A 14,745-nucleotide genomic window follows, 5' to 3' on the forward strand; every position below is an offset into this window, starting at 1 on the left:
CAGTTTTCAATGTTGTTTTACCATCTGTCTTAGCCTGAGCCTTCAAACTCAGCCTATTATTTTAAAACAAATAAATAATTCTGCCAGTGGTAGCAGGTAGTGTAAAATGTCTTCATGCACGTTTTACCTTGTTTCGGAAATGTTCCAGAAATTGGCAGGTTTAGGAATGATGTGAACCAAAATTGTTGAAACACAAAGAAAATTAATCTATTCCATGAATACATACATGATATTACCCCAATAACAGAATCTTCTTAGTACTTAATCATATGCTTTATTCAACAGAATGCTTCCTCAGTGTCTCAGTGTCACAATGACATATATAACATCCTTATGTTTGACACATGATTTATTTCTGATTCTGGCTTGTTGCGATCGGTAAGGTCTCCCTGTCAGCATTAAAATCAACGGCGTGCTTCTGTTCTTCTGACGTACATTGTGCTTCGAGCACTGTATCTTGTGCGTGACTGGCCAGGTGAGTTTGATCCGCCCAGTGATGCATATGACAGTTGGAGCAGTGTGTTGTTCTTGATGCCTCCCTACCTGCAGGTTAGATCAATTGTTTGATTGCTGCCGAAGCTGAAAGCAAACCCGTGGCTTCATTGTAACCCGCATGAATAGTGCTTTGATAAGGACAACAGGACAGCTCTTTTCCCACTGACCGGCAACAAGTTTCAGTCCACAAATGAATGTACAGCATTAAGAAACGTTAAGGTTTTGGTTGTCCAGTGGGATTTCTCAAGGACTTTCTGAGCTGGGACCGGATTTAGTTTGACGAATTACTGCCTATTTTTAATGTATACGTGGCCTACATGAGATGATTTTTACAAAGGTCAGCTTCAAAACCCTGTTCATACATACTAATAACATATTTTGTGTCAGATTGACCTTAGATCTAATATAGTCAATGGTATACTTGTTTAGTATGAAAATCTCACTTTCTAAGAAAAGTCATCCCTGTATAATCAATGCTTTTAATGTCATTCAATCAAATCTCTTCATTATTAATTTATTGTGGGTGAAAGTGACTGGCAGCCGGTTGAAATAAATGGATCATTTTGACATTCAGGAGGATGTTTTGGAACATAAAAGCATTTGAAAACAAAATACCTCAAAAAGTAAAAATATACCCCCCCCAAAAAAAAATAAAGCCACGGTTTTCTTTTACTCTGCCGCTCTTTTGTCATCATGTTAGTGAACTGCTGCATGAAAAACATGATATCAAGTCAAAGAGAGTGGAGTGGGTGACAGGCTAAATATTCAAATTTAAAGGAGAGTGCATCCGTCAATTTGTCTTTTTCATCTGTCAGAGGATTCACACACTGCAAGGTGTTATTTATAAATGCACCGTATCCTCATACAAGTAATGACAGGTTTGTATTTTCTTCTTTTAGTTGTGCCACTATTCACCATGAACCAATGCACAGTGCTTTGCAGCCCATAGTGTTTGACACACAGTAGTTTTCTGAATAAATGACTGATAACTGCTGACTGCTTGTTAGAAATAGGCACATTTTTTATCACTTTTATTTAATCACGACTCACTGAATTCCTCTTTTGGTTTTTATACATTTGTACGTGCAAGTTGTAGTCCCTTTATACAACACAAGGAGGGAAAATACATTCATAATGTGAGGAGAATGAGTTGAGGACTTACAGTCTGAGGACAGAAGCTGCTCTGAACTCCGGTAGTACAGCTGATGCTTTATATCGTATCGCTTGTCTGATGGCAGTAGGGTGAACAGGCTGTGGCTGGAGTGGGTGTTCTCTTTTAATTTCCTTTGGACTCTGAGCAGGCACCTCATCCCACCAATATCACGGATTCTCGGTAGACGGGTATCAAGGATGTTTTGGGCGGTTTAAATCACCCGCTGCAGACGTCAAGTTATTTCAGGTTTTTCTATCAGCCAAGTTCCATTGAATTGCCTGTGTTTTTTTCCTTAATTAAATAACTTTGCAGCTGTGAAGCCTCGACAAGAGGAGCGAATTTTACTCCAACTAGCAGTGATGTGAATGGTGGCATATTTGTTATGAAACGTGAGGGATAGACGAGGACCATGCAACCGAACTGGTGTTCTCTTAATAACCAATGTAATCCATACGAACACAAATAGAGAATGCAATATTTGTGCACCAAATAAAAAGCGTAAACAAAAAGAAACAAATGCGACAACATCGAAATAGATTTCATGTTTCATCACACAGTCTTAATCCTTTAATGCTAGGAGACAACCTCTAAAACAAATACATTTGCTGTACTGATAACTTGAAACAGATATAAGCATCATATGTCCATGTGTACAGAAGATATACAGTTTGTTTTACCGTTTTGTCCTTTTTTTCCAGCTCTGTGCAGGTGGTTGCACATTGGAATTTATCAATCAGGGATCGATGCGTATGATTGTAGTGCAGAGTGATCTGCGTCAGAGTGGTATTGATTGGCTGAGGGGTTGGGCCTCATGCCAGTTCTCATTAGTGGTCCCTGTCCTTTCACCTCTCTTTGTCTCTCATCTCTCCCTCCTGCTGATGTCGCTGCCTGGTGATTCTAACTGACGGCAGTCCTAAGTGCTTTAATAGAAATGTATTGATCACAGGTGTTTGGAGCCATTCACACAAACACACACACACAGAGAGAGACCAGCAGCCTATCTGTATGTTGCACTTCACGACTCTCACACTCAGTGGCTCCCATTATAAAGAGCGTGGTTTGTACTGTGAACAGGGTGACCCTGGTGCTTGAACAGACCATTTTACAACCAGAGAACCAGAGGTTCAATGGTGCTCCAACCATTGTCAAATTGTCCTTGAGCAAAACGTGGGCCTCTTAACAGCCCAGATGCGTATGCATTCATGTATGTTTGACTTAAAGGACGTAAATAGAAGTCATATATACACCTCTGGTTGTGTGAAATATGCCCAAAGTGTTTTCTAAATAATGAATGAATGTTGAATTATTCATAAAATGTTCTTGGCACTAAAAAGATTCTCCAGAACCCTTTAGTAGTCATTACCTTCTAACAAACTAGTTCAAAATCAGAACACAGAGGAAGAATGATAAGAATACTTCAAATCAAACAATAATAAAATATACAATAAAATGCAAAACAAATAAAATACAGTTAAAGGAGAATTCCTCTCACATTTTAAAGAGAGGGAAGAAACTAGTATGCTGATTACAAATTTTACATCATCCTTTCCACATTTAATAAAACATATCCTGAGTGAAATAGTTTGACAGTTTGGGAAACTTCTTGCGAAACTAATATGGCGTCATCCTAAGACGCCATATTCATCTCCTCTAAAGCTCACCAATTAACACTTTTTTATCTCTTTTGTTTAATTCATACAGTTGTGGTTTTACAGTGGCGTATGCTAAGCTAAGCTAACCATCTCCTGGCTGTAGCTTCAATGGAGCGGGATCGTCTCATCTAACGCTCCTATAGCTTAGCATGAAAAGCTAATGTGTAGTGTGTTTCCCAAAATGCAAAACCATTTCTTTCACGTTGAGAATTTTACGAGTTAATCTCTCAAATGTATTGTTCCATTTAATTAAGTCGAGGGTGCGCTCCATGTCTACATTTGTCGTAATATTTATTTTCTTCATGAGTTCAGTTTTGTTTTGTTCTTTCCCAAGTTTTTTAAAAACACTTTCTCCGCTCGATTGTCTCACAGACAGCATCTTCAGTATGTCGTAACGGCAGCAGTTCATGGTTGTTTCTTCTCGTACGGATCGTTACCAGCTTCGTCTGACCACGGCGCTCTGCTCTCTGACCTCTCATCCTGTCTGCACTGCATGGCGGTATAGGGTCCAGGCTCAGAGTCAGCGACCTTCGCCAGCAACTCCGGTTTTAATCAGCAGCTCTTTCCACACGGGCAGCCCCGACCAGCCGCTTCCTGCACCTTAATGAGCCCAGAGTCCCAGGCCAGACATAACCGCAGCTCGCTCTGTAGCTTTTCCCTCCTCCTTTCCACATCACAGCAGAGTGGGCGTACATACGGCGAAACGACATCCAATGAAGCCCATCATTGTGCAAGACTAGCAGACAAGGTTGAGAACATTTTAAAAGGCTTTCTGTATGACATCCTTCCCTTGACGCTATCTGTTTTTGACAGCTAATTCAAATGGAATGTGGGAGTAAATATTATCTTACTGTGTTGCCGTCTTGATTTGGGATTTGTAATGCTGCAGGGCCAGTTACAATTAGTGAGCTCTTTCTAGATAATCAGGTTATTTACAATGATTGTCTTTGCTCATTGCACCTTTTGTGATTGCCTGTTGTCCATGCGCATCTGTCTCTCAAACAAAGTTTGAATATTCTGTTCAAGCTATCCCAACTTTTGAAATTAACTTTGATCGGGGGGCTGGCTGGTGGCTTAAAGATAATCACATCAAGGGCATGGAGCCTGACCTGCTTTTGCATCAGTAAGTTTCTGCTCGGTCAAAAGCACTCAATCGGCAATTGTTGTCTTGCCTTTTGTGGGAATGTGAACAGCACCTTATTGATTGGAAGCAAAATGTTTTTAATGTTGTAGATGAGATTTCAGGATTGCTAGCTAATGGGAAGATGGGAGCTTGCTGCAATCTATTTTCAAGTCAAGTTCCAAATTGAAAATCTTTACAGGCATAATTAAGGCTTATCTGAAAGGAATGTCAAAACTTTTCAAATGCTTTTTTTATTTATTTTTTCCACCCATCCAATCCTGATTGTTTCGTGTAAATACACCGACATGCTCAGAATAGTGATGAGTCTATGCAGAAAAGTAATGAATATAAAATAGAGAGCAGTATTGATGTTTGACCCAACTTAATGGGAGTGAAAACAACGTCCTTGTAATTGATATTGTAATGTTCTTCCACGTAAATGAGCAGTTAAGTGATGTTAATCCAGTCATTTTGTAGAAGTATATGTGTTTTTGATGTTCTATAACTATATTAATCTTATCCCAATGGAGAAATTGTCTTTCTCATCCTCTGGTTGGGGTGCAGGGTCGGTGGATTAAGTATGTTGCTCAAGGATACGTGGGCAGGTAGCGCTGCACTGGGGTTCAAAGTCAGGCTCCTCCACATGGGGGGTGACCTGGGTTTATAAGTAGTGTTGGATGTTTAAAGCAGGATTGTGCTGCTGGCAGACTAGCTGTTGTGGTATCAATCTTCTCATCTCACTTCCAGCCAAGATTTTTTATTCACAATTTCATACAAAATACTTGCTCAATATGTATGTATGAAGTTTGTATCAAGTACTATAGTGGAATGTTGACAAATACATGTTATACATCTTATATATTTTATTCCACTGTACCACACAAAAACGAGTTAAAACAAGGGCACTGTAGGTATTTTGAAACAACTCTATTCATGCCGTTCTGGTGCCGTAATGTATTAATCCGCAGATGAAAATAGTTCCCAATAAATGCACTTTTTAGTCCTGTTTGAGTCATGTTTGCTAACAACTACAGTGCCCAGCTGTTTCACAAAAAGCATTTGACACATGTGAACATAAAAGAAAAGACACAACGTTTGCTGACATATATTTATAGCGTGTTCTATTATTTGTTGCTCTGACGGTTGGTGACAAGATGGAATTACTGTTGCCGTCACATGCATTCTAACCATTGCGTACGTTTGTGCTTCCAGTTCATGTGAAAGCGGGAACCTGTGAGGTAATTGCCGCACACCGATGCTGCAACAAGAACAAGATCGAAGAGAGATCCCAGACTGTCAAGTGCTCCTGCTTCCCTGGACAGGTGGCGGGAACAACAAGAGCGGCTCCATCTTGTGTAGACGGTATGCCAGGCTTCTCATTATAGTTTTGGTATTGATATGAGACTGACTTCTTTCTGATCAGGGTAGAAATGCAGGGACAAAGCTGTCAAACCTGTCACAAAGCTTCTGGTGCTCATGATCTGGGTATGAGAGGTTTATTGTATGAAAGAAGAAAAAAAAGGATGTTGTGATCCTGCTGCTGTGTCTCGAAGGCTTTATAACCCTTAAAATCAAATCTCCAACCAGTTCATTCATTCGCCCCTGTTGTCCGTTGCCGAGACCATATCAGACCTTGTGTTCAGCGGAGTAAACAGAAGGCCAGGTCAGTTAATACAATGTCAAAGGTTGGTCTCAGTTACAGGTGCATCAATCCCATTTCCTCTTGTCACTGTAATGGCTCCGACAGGGAATTCCTCAGATTTGACAGTTCTCTTTTCGCTTTAGAAATGTCAGGGGAAGCTGTTTCCCCCCTGGAGGCCTCCTCGGAGCAACTTAAGACCTTGACACTCAACCGTCTGCTGCACGCTCTGTTACCCCCTCATACTAACATTCACCCTCCTCGCACCGCTCACACACCTGCTGACAACGCTCATGGGCTTGACGTTGACCCACACACTGCAATTCAGACCTGAAAACACACTGGGGCAAGACTGGTGGATCTCGCCTACTGGCAGAGATCAAGCGATGCTCTCTTCAATCGCTGTGATGTTTATAGAGACCAAATGAACTTGCTGTTGCTTTAGCCAGGGCAGAAGCTAGCTACACTTTAAAAAAGCATGCTTTGAATTGCCTCCTTTTTTTTTACTGTATTCTTCTCCTCACAGCATCCATAGTTGCACAGAAGTGGTGGTGCCAGATGCATCCCTGCATGGATGGGGAAGAGTGTAAAGTGCTGCCAGATCTCAAAGGATGGAGCTGCAGTACAGGAAACAAAGTTAAGACAACCAAGGTGGGTTTGATTCACAAAAATGGTACTTATTCTTTTATTCGGATGAGTAAAAGTCTGGCCATGGCCTGGGATAATAACAGTTGTAACAAAATGTGACCCTAGAATAATGGAGGAGCGCTTGGTACGTGTTAGAAAAAGAAAGAAACGAGATAGCACTAGAGGAGATTTTTTTATTTATTTTTTATCAACTTCAGATGAGAGCTAGCAGCAGGAGTAGGAGGCAGCAGGAGAGGAAGATGTGACTCACAGGGGTGAGTTAAGTTCAGCTATCTGTTTGGCAACATCTCGTAATTTGTTGTGGAAGGTTAAGTTCAGTCAGTTTATTGTATCTTTACTTAAGTTGCTAATTCGGCAAAGTAGATCAGGTATCTAGAAATCGGGCAACACTGGGGGATCGGGCAGGAGGCCGAAGAATTCTTCACGTAGCACTGGAGAATCAGTGTTCATCTGTACTGTATATCATATTGTGAAATATTTCACTGATATTCTGTACAGAGTCAAGTAACAATGCTCTTATAATGCTCTATTATTTCTGTGTGAGCTCATCGGAGAAGAACAAATAAGGTGCAGTGATACGATGCATTGCTTGCTGTCGATCTCCAGTGTTTTAATTCCCCACATGGGTCCATGTAGTGTTGGTGATGCAGGATGACAGTTGCCAAAAACTGTCCAATCAATGATTTACCTGAAAACAAGACACCAGCGTGCTGTTGATGCCTCGATACTGTTCACTATTGCTTCCCTAGAGTGAGTGAATGCAGATGTTAATGGAGATTTGATATTAAATGAAGGGACATTGACCTTTTGTCTTCTGTCTGCATGGACCTAAAGTATAATTTCACAAAAAAATCTGAATTACAGATTAGAAAGGACGTGTGTCAGACAGATGCACAGGAATAATAATAATTATATATAATGAATAAGATCAGGAAATAACTCTAAGTTGAGAACAGAATGTATGTAAAAAGATAAGATAAATATAGAAATGATCACCGTAAAACACTCAATTCTCAGTTGGTGGTTTAGGTGAGGAATGACATTTGGACGCATGTGGCACGCAACAATTAATTATCACCTCTATAATTATCAGCATGATTGTACACCAGTGAGTTCAGAGGGACAAATTGGAAAACATTCCCTCTTGGGAGCAGAGCAGAGATCCAGCTCACATGTCTCCACCTCATCCTCTTGGTTTTAGCATTAAGGGTAAGGGAGCAGGCTGGAGTCGGGTCCCGCCTTTGAACAGTCAGAGCAGGCTTGCATATCACTTCAGAAGTGCCAGCGAGAAGCAAAACAAAGGCAAGTGAAGGCAGGAGAAATACAAACAAACAACAAACAAAAATCCCCCCAGGAAGCCAAATGGTCGAGTAGGATGTGCTGAGGCAGGACAGGAGGGCTCAAGCCGTAGCATTCCTGAGATCAACAGAGGTTATCTAGACGCGTGTTTTGGGTTTCAGGGTGTGGAGGACCTGAAGTGGATGCTAGGTGAGGCGGGAGAGGGGGGGGGGCACATGGGGCCCTTAGCCATCCATCACAGCCTAGTGTTTGACTCAACAAACGCCTGTAGTTGAGCTGCCTCTTCCATTATTCATGGCTACAGGAGGCATGGACGAAGCAGAGCTTTTTATTTCAGCCGGGTTAATAATTCATGCCCTCTCACACAGCCACGGGAAAGCAGAAACAGAGGCACAGACAAGCAGGGGTCCAGGTGGCTAGTAGAACCCGTCAGAACCTCGACTCTTTTTTTGATTTGGAAATCAGCGGGGGTCGCTCCATCCTCGCGGCCCTGCTGCCTCCTACAGAGAGCCGGCAAGGGACAGCCGGTGTATGCTGGAGGACCTCTGTGCCCGAGCTTCCTGCACAGTGAACATCATTCTGAGGAACAAACGGAGCGTTCTGCTGAAGATTGAGCTCAGGGGGTGTTTCTCTTGAGAAAAGTAATCCCGCTTCTTTTAGAACAACTTACCTATGCTGCATCCTTTGATAGAAAATATATTTGGACTTTTTTAATATGATATGCCTGAGTTCAGTCAAGTCACAAGTAACCCCCCTCATGTGTACAATGTAGCGAAAACAGGTTAAAAAGCAGAAGCCTACAGATCACAGTGTAAAACTCATCGCATCACCTGGCGATCAAGACAGAAGAATGTCAATGTTTCAATGTCGAAAAAGAAGCAATCAAACAGCTCTGCAATTCTACAGTACATGCCTTTTATTTCATATTTTCTCAAAGTAGATACATAATATAGATGTAAACAAACATCTCAGTTACAGTACATGCCCCATATAAATGATTTCTTCTTTAATGTCCAGCGGTGGGATCGTTGATAAAGAATGATGTGTCATTTCACCTCATGATGAAGTCACATCAATAAATCAGGCAACGTGGCACCCTGCAGGCTCCTTCTCGGACAACTCCCGTTGCTCGCTCTTTCTCTGCATGTCCGCCAGCAGCTAGTTTTATAGTCCTGCTGGTAATGTCAGGGATTATAACCCTGGCAGCTCCGCCGTTTCACTTCCTATCACTCAGAGATCAAAAGAACCACAGAGCCTTCCCACTTGACAGGCGCTGCGATGCTTGTTCAGAATGTGTTGAGGGTTGGTGACGGATAGCCGTCTGAGGTGGATTTCTTTTCGAGACACAATGGAAATAAGCCTTCAATTTTTTTAACCACTATTGTTTAAAAGTTACTACTAGCCACTGTGTAATGACTTCCAGCTTGAAATGTAGAAATTGAACTGTACCATTTTGTGTTTTTGTTTCTGAGCCAATTTCCCTGTCCTGTCCTGTGCTCTGCACTTATGTGCAAATATGAAATTCTCAATACATTTCGTACCACAGTATGCATGCACGTAGCTCCTGGTGGACGGAGGCAGAAGCTCATTAAGCAGTCAGCTCCTGGACTGTTGCTGAGGCTGACCTCTAGATACCTTCCCTCAGTGAAGGGTGGCTTACAGGTGCAGTTGAGCGGTGGAAGAACGCTTATTTTAGAAGATAGATAATAACCGAGCGATCTTGAATCCGCAGTGTTTTCTATGACTGCAGGTAAATCCCACATAAGACAAAAAGTTTATTTCTCAGAAAAATATGACAAAACAATATGTATTTAAAGGCATCAGGACCTAATTGGAAATGAAAAAGATGCAGTTAAAAGGTGCAACATGTACTTTTCCCACTGCAACTGTTGCCGAGTGGGGGTTGGGGGTGTAGCATTGTGAGATGGAGGTGCTAAAGTTGCTGTGTACAGTCGTTTTAAAATACAGTGAGAGTCAAGTCTAAATTAAGGTTTGATTAACAAGCCAAGCATATTCACATTCGAAGCGTCACTGTGAGGCAGTAACTCACGTGGACATTTGTACTATCGACCCAGATTTAAGCCGCTTTGCAGTGCAATGCTGTCCTAACCAACCTGTAAGAGTCGCTTGTGCAGTGACAACAACAATCCCTCGCTGGCTTCCCATCCACAAACCCTGCCAGCTACATTTCACAGCAACAGCATTAAAAACAGCACGTCAGACTCTCCTGTTGCTTGAAATTACTTTCAAAGAAGTCAGCAGAACTCTCCTGTATGAGAGCGTTTATGTGCAGATCCTTTCGAAGCTGTACTCTCAGCCTACTCTACCAACCAACGTCAGTCAGCGTATTAATGGAAACCCCTTAAGGTATAAGTCGTGCAGTTGTTTTGAGACAAATAAGTGCTTGTGGTTTCAGTCTGCTTCAAAATGTGTCTTATTTTCCCCTCAAAATAAGCTAATGTCACTGAAGTTGAGCCATGCTGTGCGTTAGATGACAGCGCAGTGTATTGTCAGTCAGAAACAGTGTGTGAGTGAACTGATGTTTAGTGTTAAAAGGCTGAAAGACGACGTGTTTAGTCGATGGAAAGCCTGAGAAGACGCTCCTCCTTTCAGTCTACTGACGATTGATCTGGTTTTTTTATAGCACCTTGATACATTGCTGGAGGCTGACCTGACATGCAATTTGTAAATTTAGAGCAACATTAAAACCATGAAAAAATATTCTTCAATAAAAGTCCAAAGGGATGAGACAAGATGATTGCATTCATAACTGAGGAAATTTAAAGATTATAGAGCTTAGTTATTTAAAAAAATTTGTCGAGATAATAATGACCATGGGGGGGAGGGACACACACACACTCACACACACACACACACACACACACACACACACACACACACACACACACACACACACACACACACACACACACACACACACACGTGTGTGCTTCAGTAGCTCCCATCAAAGGTAGAGTCTTAGAACCTACAGCTGACCCGTCAATTGTGCTCTTTCATCCTGAAGTGGCTTAAGCATCGACCCCTGAGGATCTGCCCTCCGTTCTCCTGAGTCCCCTTTGTGTGTTTTCTCACCGGCAGCCCTCACAGCGACACTCCGCAGCGCCACGCCATGCTAATTGCTTTGATAAGACTTCACTTGGCTTCACACGTTTGTTCCTGCCGCCGTATACATTGCTTTGTTTTACTCTGTTAATTTTGTGTCTTTTATCCCTCCCATTTCTCCAGCAAATTCCCTTTGAATGCTGCTCTTGCAATTCAAATTGTGTTCATGTTTGTGATTCTTACCTTGTATTCATTGAATCAATGACAAAGAGCTCAGAACGCGTGAAGAATAGAAATGGTGTACGTAACAACAATCACCACCATGTTTGTAAGAGCAGTTATTGGTTGATTATTACGACACTGCAGGCTAAATATGCTGGATCTCTAAAAACATCTGATAATGCTGTTTGACCAAATAACACGGTTTTAACTTAATGCATGAATGTTTGTCGACAAGCCGGCTGCTGCAGCAATAGCAAGACCAAATCATTTTCACATGCTCCCTCACGTTGTGCTTCCTGAGGATTGTCACATGGAAGTGAAAATGAAATTGTGGCTCCCTGAACAGCAGGACGGGCTGCACTTCCACAAAATATTAGAATTGTATCGCTCGTGAGCGGTAAGCCCCTCGCTGGTTCAACTGGTGAGACCACACCAACTGCTAATTGAATGACAGTAATGTGCAGGTGTGTGTGTGTGTGTGTGTGTGTGTCACAGTGCTTCTTACGTCAGAGGGCAAGTCAGAAAGTTACTTGTGTTCTACTTTTAAAGGGCAAACCAACAAGGAACAACATTCACCTCCCAGAGTAGTGTTCTGCTTAAAGTGAGGAGAGTCCAACTGCATCTTTCAATCTTCAAGATTAATAGTCATGAAACACTATTGCCAGCAGTGTGTCGTCATGAATAAAGATATCCGCTGTTTGCATGGAAATCATTGAGCATTATGTGCATCACTGTACATCTGACTGCTAGCTGCTCACCGTCTTCTCATTTCTGCCGCAGATGTTTGAATCATAAACAGACCAGCTGGGAATACACTCACCTTGAACCTGTCACAATTTTGACACTTTTGAGACTTGCAGCACCGAAACAAGAGTTTGCTTGAACGAGATTACATTTTGAAGTAGAGCTGAAATGATCAACTTAATAAATAGTCAATAGACAATAACCTGATTGAGTCAGCCGCTATTTGAGTTAAATACTAACATCTGCATGCTATTATAGAGATAATGCCAACATGTTGATGCTTAGCGGCTATTGTTTACTCAGTTCACTATCGTAGTTTAGCTCGATAGCATGCTAACATTTGCTAATTAGAGAGCTGCCTACTAGCTCGACATATGTGAATACTTGCTGGTTTTCTATTTTTCTATTTTAGTAAATTGAATTATTTCGGGTTCTGATTGTTGGTCGATGAAATTAAGCAGTTTGAAGCAGTCAATTTGGGCTTAAGGGAATTGTTGTGGGCCTTGTTCCATATTTTATGGCTTTCAACAATGGCTTTAATCGAGAACTGAAGATTACCTTCAGATTAATCGATGACAAACTTAAATTGCAGCCCTAATTTGAAAAAGTGACGTCTATTCTTTTAAATTATTAATATTTTATTGTACTACTCTGTATAGTTTGTCCTTGTTTACAAAACCACTGTTTTTCAACACTTGACTTTCTAATTTGAAAAATATTTTGGCTTTTTTCAATTGTGTGGCTTCCCTTCTGCTTATTTAAAGATGTCTCAACTAATAAGCACACTAAGTTTAATTATTCCACTGCTCTCTCAGTGCTTTCTGTCACGTTGCATGTCAGATAGCACTGGTTTTTAGATTCGTGCTTCTACTATTTGTCATCATTAATGAGTCAAATCTATTTTTATCCCGAGCATCCATTCATGCAACTGACAAAATCTTCTTCTGATCCCTACCGCTGTTTTTCCTTTTCTTTCTCTTTCTTTGCAGGTCACGCGATAGTCCTCTGTTTCAAGGATAACCTCGTTTGAAGCCAGACGTTTGTTTCTTTGACCAGCACCGCGGGACGTTTGGATATCATGTGTGTTTTTGAGGACTTGTGGAAAGCAGGGACCAACGAGGACAATAATCACGGACATTCCCCCGAACGAATGGAGGAAAAGTACCAGGGAGCGTCATATCCAAAAATATTCCTGACTTTAGATCCAGCATCAACAGTAGCTGTCTCTGAACTCTACTGACCACCAGATCTCTCTTTGTATAGTAGTTTTATTCCTATGGACTAGAAGACTCAACCATGAAGATATTTATTGACTTAAAGACTATGGATTACACCAGAAAAAAAAACACCCCTAAAACAAAACCACGTGATGTGAAACTTTTGTGTTATATTCTTGCCACCAAGAGCCCCAGGACTCATGATGCATATCTGTGTTGAAGATCTCGTGAGATAAAAAGCATTTTCATTCCTTTTAGCCTTATGGAGCAGAGATATCTCTTCTGATTCTGTTTTTCTTTATTTGAAACTATCAAGTGTTTGGCTTTCTTAAGTTCGTTAGGATGTCAAGTCTTGTTTTTAAAGACAGAAGACGATGCCACAACAACAAAACACAGAAAAAAATGTGATGATGAAGGGTCAACACAGCTGAGTTCTGCCAAATTGTTTTAATGGTATCTGTTGTTTTCAAAGCCTGGTGACTACCATCGATTACAAATGTCAATATTATATCAATAAATCTAACTCAAAGAATATCAATGTTCAGAAAAATCTGGGTTTTTACAGTCTGTGTTTATGCTCTTTGTCTACCGGGCCACAATGCTGTGTAGGCGGGAGCTGTTGAGACTTCAAATCTCTAGGAGGAGGAGAACGCACAGCTAACCGATGCTGTGTTGGAACTGAAAATGTGACATTCAGCAAATGTAAAAATGGGCCATGTTCAAAAATACGAGGGGAAAATCTCACGGCGCTGTTTCTTAAAATGAACAGACTTCACAGAAAGCCATCAGAATTCTGGTCCGGGGAGAGACCGATAGCTCTCACCCGAACACAACCCCTAATCCTATTTGATACATTTCCAAAACTAGACGTGGTCGTCATCCAAGCCTGCTTTTGTTGTGTTAAGTTAACGCTACCCATCACCAGCCAATGATTGGTTGTAGGGTGATGGTTTACAGACAGGCGTTGCCTGTTAGAAATCCCTAAAGGATTGTTCGTGTGTGTCATTAAAAGCTTACAGAAAAGAAACCTTCAGTCTGGGCAGCAGGAGGCTCGGCAAAAAGACGGACAAATAGAAAATAGAAAGAGACAATAGAAAATAATTATATCGCCCTAGTGGCCATCGCAGCCAGAGGAACTTATGTAGTCCAATGGCATATGAGATGTCCGTCCATTTAGACGTGTACACTGTATAATGTGGTTACCATCATTACTGATATCAACATGCAGCTCCATCCCCCCTATCTGTGGAAGCCAAACAGCTTTGAGGCAGGCTGCTCTGAGGAGGACGATGCATTTTTATTTCACCTGCGTGCATCATTTTCACCTTGGGGACAGAAACCATGGCACATATATATACACAGTGTATTATACAGGGACCCCTCATCTGATGTGATAATAAGAGACATTTCTGAAATGTAATTTTTTTTCCCCCTGTATAGCTGTCATGATTATGACGGCAAGACAAACAGCAGCACACCATCTGTGTAGG

General features: G+C 41.4%; 1 protein-coding gene across 1 annotated transcript in view; it reads left to right on the forward strand.

Moving 5' to 3' along the window:
- Positions 1-13,118, forward strand: part of tafa3a (TAFA chemokine like family member 3a) — a gene marked incomplete at its 5' end in the record, with an annotated part of 31,708 nt that extends 18,590 nt beyond the window's left edge. Inside the window, 3 exons of the mRNA XM_079297187.1 lie at positions 5,636-5,785; positions 6,589-6,713; positions 13,028-13,118. Of these exons, the coding sequence (XP_079153313.1) occupies positions 5,636-5,785; positions 6,589-6,713; positions 13,028-13,039 (287 nt within the window). The 3' untranslated portion in view covers positions 13,040-13,118. The remainder of the gene's footprint in view (positions 1-5,635; positions 5,786-6,588; positions 6,714-13,027) is intronic.
- Between the last annotated feature and the right edge of the window lie 1,627 nt (positions 13,119-14,745).

This window comes from Melanostigma gelatinosum, assembly GCF_949748355.1.
Source record: "Melanostigma gelatinosum genome assembly, chromosome: 3".
In the NCBI taxonomy this organism is placed as follows: domain Eukaryota; kingdom Metazoa; phylum Chordata; class Actinopteri; order Perciformes; family Zoarcidae; genus Melanostigma; species Melanostigma gelatinosum.